Below are 6,000 nucleotides of genomic sequence, written 5' to 3'. Positions count from 1 at the left end.
CCTCACTATGATCTTGGGGCCCTGTCAGACATCAAAGTGAAGGTGAAATGAGCTCTGATGTAGGATTTCCACAATCGCACTTCCTGCCATGCCTCGTGTATGGTAGGAGGTGCGTCTGTGAGACTGAGTATCAGATACCATCACACCTTAGTGCCAGTGCAGATCCTGATCCTGATCCAATCCCAGGCTCCCCCTGCATCGGCAAGTAGCAAACTCCTGTGGCTGGGAGCTCCATCAGCTGATTCAGGCTTCCAACTGCAAGGGTGCACCATCAGCTGACGGCTCCCATCCTCAGTGGTGTATGGTACACTCCCGCAACTGGGAGCTGGTTTTCTATGTTTAAAAAACACAGATTTTCTGATAAAAATGCAAGTTTCTGATTAACAATCCCAAAATCTGCATCTTTCCATGATTAAAATTAAGTGCCATTATATATATGTAGGTATCAGTTGAACACAATATTTTTATATATTTACAATTTTAAAGCAACATGGAAGCCTACCAATACCTCAATCACTATAAATTCCATGCCCCTCCCTGCTTTGTGGCACTGAGCAGCCCCGATATGCTGGTAACCTGTGTGGCGCGCCAATAGGTGGTGCTCCTGCGTTGAGCCACCTACCTCACTGCGTCTGACCACCTTCCAGGCTCTGAGTGCCTCCCTGGGGGTGCCTCATATCTGGCCCTTCCTGGAGCACACCCGCTAGCCTGGGGGCAGAACTGTCATCATCCAGTGATGGGCTTGATTCTGGCTCTGTGTCCCCTGGCTAACAGGCCTAGTAGTCCTCGAAGGTACTTGACTCACTTCAAGAACTTGGGATGCTTCCCTCAGTCATAAGCACAAGTAGTGGTCTCCCTTAGTCAACCGGACCAAGGAGACCCCAAGGCATAATCTAGAGCCACTCCCAATAAGTCTCCCATGCTAGGTACAAAGGAGAACTTTATTGGTTACACAGGGTAGGGTTGGAATAGGGTACAGGGTAGAGCAATATCAGAGAAATCCCATAGAGCAAACTGGCATGGCTGGGTAGCCTTTGATCACACATCTGAGTTACTGCAAGCTATATATCTAATTAGATCTCAGCTAGCTTACTCACACGCATCATCCAGAGGTAGGCGGAGATTCCCTATGGAGGCAGGCAGTTTCTTAATCATTAGTTTTGAGAGAGAGAGAGAGCAAGTTTCAGATGGTCTGGCTCTTCTCTCTATCTGAGTCTTCCTCATGGCTGCTGCCACCCTCCTCCTGGGCAGTCCTTAACTTATATAACTGTTATGATCTCATTTACCTGATCCAATGGAGGCCAACCAATTTGAAATGCATCACTAGTTGCTTGGCAGACTGGCAGTCTCTAGCTTACCAGGAAACCCAAAGCCCTCACCCAGGTATGTGATGCCGGTCATGTAGGCAGAGGGAACAGGTTGCCCCCCTCCCCCAGGAATGTATTCAGCTCAGGTTACCTAAAGAGATACGGTAACCTCTGCTGGGCCCATCCTAACCAAGCTGTCACAGAGCAGAGATTTCTGGGGAGAAACAGAGGTGGCCTTCTGCCATACCCTGCCCATGCCATTGCCCCTCACTCCCAACCCACGGCTTCCTCAACCCTGCTGATGCCACTCATTCCCCAGCCACAGCCCCCTGGGTCCTGCTGGTGCTTCTCACTTCCCACTGACAGCCCCCAGGAGCAAACTGCATATGCCACCCACCACTAAAGGGGTGCAGCTATGTCTCTGTACCTCCTCTGGGTCTGCTCTGGTGTTGGTGCAGTTTCTGAATGTGGTACAAGCCAACTTTGTGGCAACACAACTCAATTCTCTTGCAATTTTTGCAATGTCTGATTACTTCTGCCTACCTTATCTGTAAATACTTGCATTTAGCTCAGTGCTTCATATGCTTTGTTATCTAAAACCCAAACAGGCTGACATAATAAATATAGTATTTTTCTCAAAAGTGTAGCGTAAAACATTAGCATTACATAATAATGTTAGCTAATGGCAAGTAAGTCCAAAGACAGATCTTAACAGCTGGCTAAGTTCTAGCATTTGGGAAAGTAATACTGGGAAACAGAGAAGTATGGAATTATTTGGCTTTCCTTGTAGAGGATATTATAAAGCCACATTCAGCAAACCACTTAAATAAAATACTTGCATACATCCATTCTTATTCAACAAAAAGTTGAGCTGATTTCCATGCAACTCCTGACTCAGTTGTCATGTACTAACCCTTGACAGGTTCTGGGGGGAAAAAAATATTCCTAGTCATGTTGTTGCAAAATATTGCGGTTCGTTTCTCGGGAGGCGAAGAACTCAGACACACACTTATTAGCAGCACAAAAGGTGTATTTGCAAATAGGGTCGGAGCAGAGTCAGAGGACTCAGATTACTCCGCGCCCTAAGGAAATTCTTAGCTGGCTTTTATCTCTTCCCTCTTGGGCACGTGTGCAGAAACAGGAACTGTTACAACTCATTTCCGGTTCATACAAACATATATGTGATCACGTCACTTCATCCGTTGCATGTATATTATAATTAACTACTTAAGTATGCGGGGCGGATAGGCAAATATGCATCAGCTAATAGCGCACGCTCAGAGAGTTCTCTAGGTCACCAAGAGTTGAAATCCACCCCCCTTTCAAGGACACAGTTAGTTGAATTCCAGCTTCTGTAATCTGCATGAGAAAGACCAGTAGGAGGGAGTGATTTAGCATAAGAAAAAAAACTGTAACAAGGCTAGCTAAGAAAGAAAGGTCCCTGGCAGTGTTCTTTTTCTTATCAGGTACGAGATGCAAACTGTGCAGTTCTAACAACACTCCATTTCTAATCATATTCTAACAATACTCCATTTACTGTGCATTTCTAACAATGTGCTCACCTGACAATATGCACCAGACAACGGGAACCTTCAAAACTGAGCCTGCAGAGTAGAAGAAATACACTGGCTGTCTACTACAGTGTTAAGCTCCAAATTAAACATTTATCCTGTCCTCCCAATGCTGTTTCTCCTTAAAGAAAAATAAAATCAGATGGCTTTCTTGCTGCAGCAAGAATATTCTTAACACCATCATTCACAGAGGATATTGCAGAAGATTTCAGGCCTGGTACTCATTTGCACTAAGGCCTTTTTATATTTTTTGAAAGCATGAATGGGCCCCAGTTTATTGTAGATGAAAATTAGGTCTTATGCATTTTTATAGAAACATCCACAGCTGCATTCAGGCTTGTCACAATTTAGTTGCATCTGTCCACTGTAGTTCAGGCCCAGATATGAAAATTTAAGGAATCTATCTAGTTTTGTGGTAATACCCAAAATATCTTATATGTGGCTGCATTCTGACAGGACTCCACACTTGCCCAAGTAGACTGATTGTGTATTTAAAGAGCTATTTCAACAGACACTACAGCCCCAACTAGCATTTCTGATACAACCACAGAGAGTAACTTCCTAAAGCCTCCTTCAAAGTCTTCCCTCCTGCCACCTGGTTTCCGCCCTCCAAGTTTCATACAGGTTGCTACACTTCCCATATAGCAAATCCATTCAAGGACTGGAAAATACTTCAGACAGCAACTTAACTTAGTTTAGGTATGTTTTCAGTCTGTGATGGGATCATAAGCTGCTCGTTTCAGCAGAGAGCTGTAAATCCAATTTGGCTAAAATCAAACAATTCCTTCATCTCAGTTCCCTGGACATTCAGGCACAGGACAAATGATGGCTACAGTATTTTGCAAATGTGCCTCACAAACACTTGCTCATTTATGGTCCTAGATTACCCAGAGCCAAAAGCAGATGGGGTGGGGGGGTGCACTCTGATTCCTGTTCCACACAAAGTTTAAAACTAATTGCCTAGCAGTGCAAGCAGCATTTCTGGTCAGGCAGTGCTGAGGAAGTCAATTGATTTCACAGCTGATTGTAACCTACTTGATTCCTTCTAAATTCTTCATTACACAGGTGCTAATGACCCTCTCTTCTCTTTAATAGTCTTGATGTTCCAATAATCGCGCTATCCTTTGTTCTGTAATTCTGCAGTGTCAGCTGCTCCTGCCCTGCAGATTGTTTTTAATTCATTCCAATGAAGTTATATTTGTTTTTGCTTCAATGTTAAACTGAATCATACAGTCCTAGACCCCTAACATATTGGTAAACTTTTAGTTTATTTTTAACTGGAGAAAAATAAATTGTTTCATATGCAATGCTATACCTCACCATCTGCACCCCCTTTGCAAAATTCTAGATCTGTCTCTGGCCGTAAGTGAAGCATGGTTATTTCTTTAGTTATGTATTTATTTTGCAAACTAGCCATAATAATAATAAAGGAATCTCCTGTCTGGTAGGTATTATCTTTTTTTGACTAGATAGGGCCCTGCTAAACATTTAAATCAAAGATGGAGACAAACCAGATGTAGAGTTGTTATACATTTTCTCCATCTTTATGGGTGTTTAAGACTCAGGTAGACAAAACCTTGGCTGGGATAATCAAGTTGGGGATGTTCCTGCTTTGAGCAGGGGGTTGGGCTAGATGGTCTCCAGTTGGCTCTTTGTATAGCTTGACAGCCCTTTTTGTGGTGCGATTGGTACTTTGCATGTGCAGCCAGTCTAAAAGTAGGGTGCGATTTCCCCAGTGAATCACATCATACAGGTAACGTGGAGTGGTTGCGGCTCTGTTTCGGTCCAGCTGGGAAAACATTTGCCTTGCTCACAAAGCGCCCCCCCCACGTTACCTATATGATGCAAATCATACCTTAAGTGGAGACCAGCCTCACATGATCACACAAGCCACCAGCAAAGGGTGCCGTGCGAAGTCATAATCACAGGATTCAAAACCAGAACTATAACCAGAACTATGAAGCTATAAAAACAGCTGGCCAGCTCCAAAGTGAGCGCTGGAGAGCTGGATTCTAGCCAGCTTCAATGTGCGGGGGTGGCAGGGCCCTCCTGCCAGGCCTGGCTGTGGGAAGGCCAGTGGGACAAGGCTTTGACAGGCCTGTGGATGCTAATGGGCAGTATGAGTCTGCCCCAGCATTGCCAGGTCTTAACACACTGGAAGCTTGAAATCATATTTGCTGAAAAACTACTGTACACTGAAAAAATATGCAAATCTTATTTACTGTCTATTGCTCACTGTAACCTGTTAGCACTGGGCCATCAAAGTTGGTAGCATTTCTGTATTTTGAGGCAAGTAGTCATCAGGAAGTCATCAGACAGGAAGCCCTAGAGTCAGTTAAGACTCCCTGAGAGTGACGTGGGTTTTGCATATGCTGCATCAATGAGCTGTCTCAAAAGTTAGGGTACCTCTTAAAGGGATGTAGATTGTAGCTGCGTTGGTCTAAGGATGTAGGCAGGCAAGGTGCTTTGGGTGAATCTGATCTCTTTTATTAGACCAACTCAGAACCCCCCAAAAAATTGTTCTGAGCAAGCTTTTGGGTTTAAAAACCCTTTGTCCCTGCTGAGGGAGCATCGCTAAGAGCACACACCAACTGCAAAGGCTTCCTCAGCCAGACGAAGGGTTTTTAAACCCGAAAGCTTGCTCACAACAATGTTTCCAACTGAGCTGGTCCCTCTTGAACACTTTTAACCTTGTTGGTCGTACCCGACAGAAAGGTCGAAACGACCGCACTACTGTACACCCGCCACACGGGTCCGCCCCGCGCCTCTCTCTGCCGCGGCTGATGCAGGGAGGCGGCGCGGCCGGCAGGGGGAGCGCGCGGGCCCCGCCGGAGCTGGGCCCCTGTTTTGGCCCTTCCCAGCAGCCTTAGCGTCAGCACCCCGGCCCGGCCGAGGCTCCTTGGGGGTCACACCGGCCGCCGGCTCCGCGCGAGCCGAAAGGCGTGGGCGGGGCCGGGCCGAGCCGGGCACCTCCCCCCTGCGGGGCCATGTTCACCAGCGCCGGCTGCAGCGGCCTGTGTAAGTACCGCGCCCTGCCCCTCCCCCACGCCCCGGGGAGGAGTGGGCTGTGTTCGGGACGGTGACGCGAGCTGCGCCTGCGAGCCCGGAGGTAGCGGACGGAA

At 46.5% G+C, this 6,000-nt stretch overlaps 1 protein-coding gene across 2 annotated transcripts in view; it reads left to right on the top strand.

The window, feature by feature from the left end:
• Nucleotides 1-5,726: 5,726 nt before the first annotated feature.
• Nucleotides 5,727-6,000, top strand: part of UBAC2 (UBA domain containing 2) — a 194,220-nt gene continuing 193,946 nt past the window's right edge. Inside the window, exon 1 of one of the 2 annotated variants that reach the window (XM_090022961.1) lies at nucleotides 5,727-5,896. In XM_090022961.1, coding sequence (XP_089879087.1) covers nucleotides 5,866-5,896 — 31 coding nt within the window. In that variant the 5' untranslated portion in view covers nucleotides 5,727-5,865. The remainder of the gene's footprint in view (nucleotides 5,897-6,000) is intronic. The other variant, XM_090022971.1, reaches the window with a different exon arrangement.

Source organism: Crocodylus siamensis, chromosome 1, assembly GCF_052110815.1.
Source record: "Crocodylus siamensis isolate JL-2025a chromosome 1, ASM5211081v1, whole genome shotgun sequence".
Classification (NCBI taxonomy): Eukaryota; Metazoa; Chordata; order Crocodylia; family Crocodylidae; genus Crocodylus; species Crocodylus siamensis.
The sequence above is the reverse complement of the archived record's forward strand: the minus strand, read 5'-3'. Positions and strand labels throughout refer to the sequence as shown.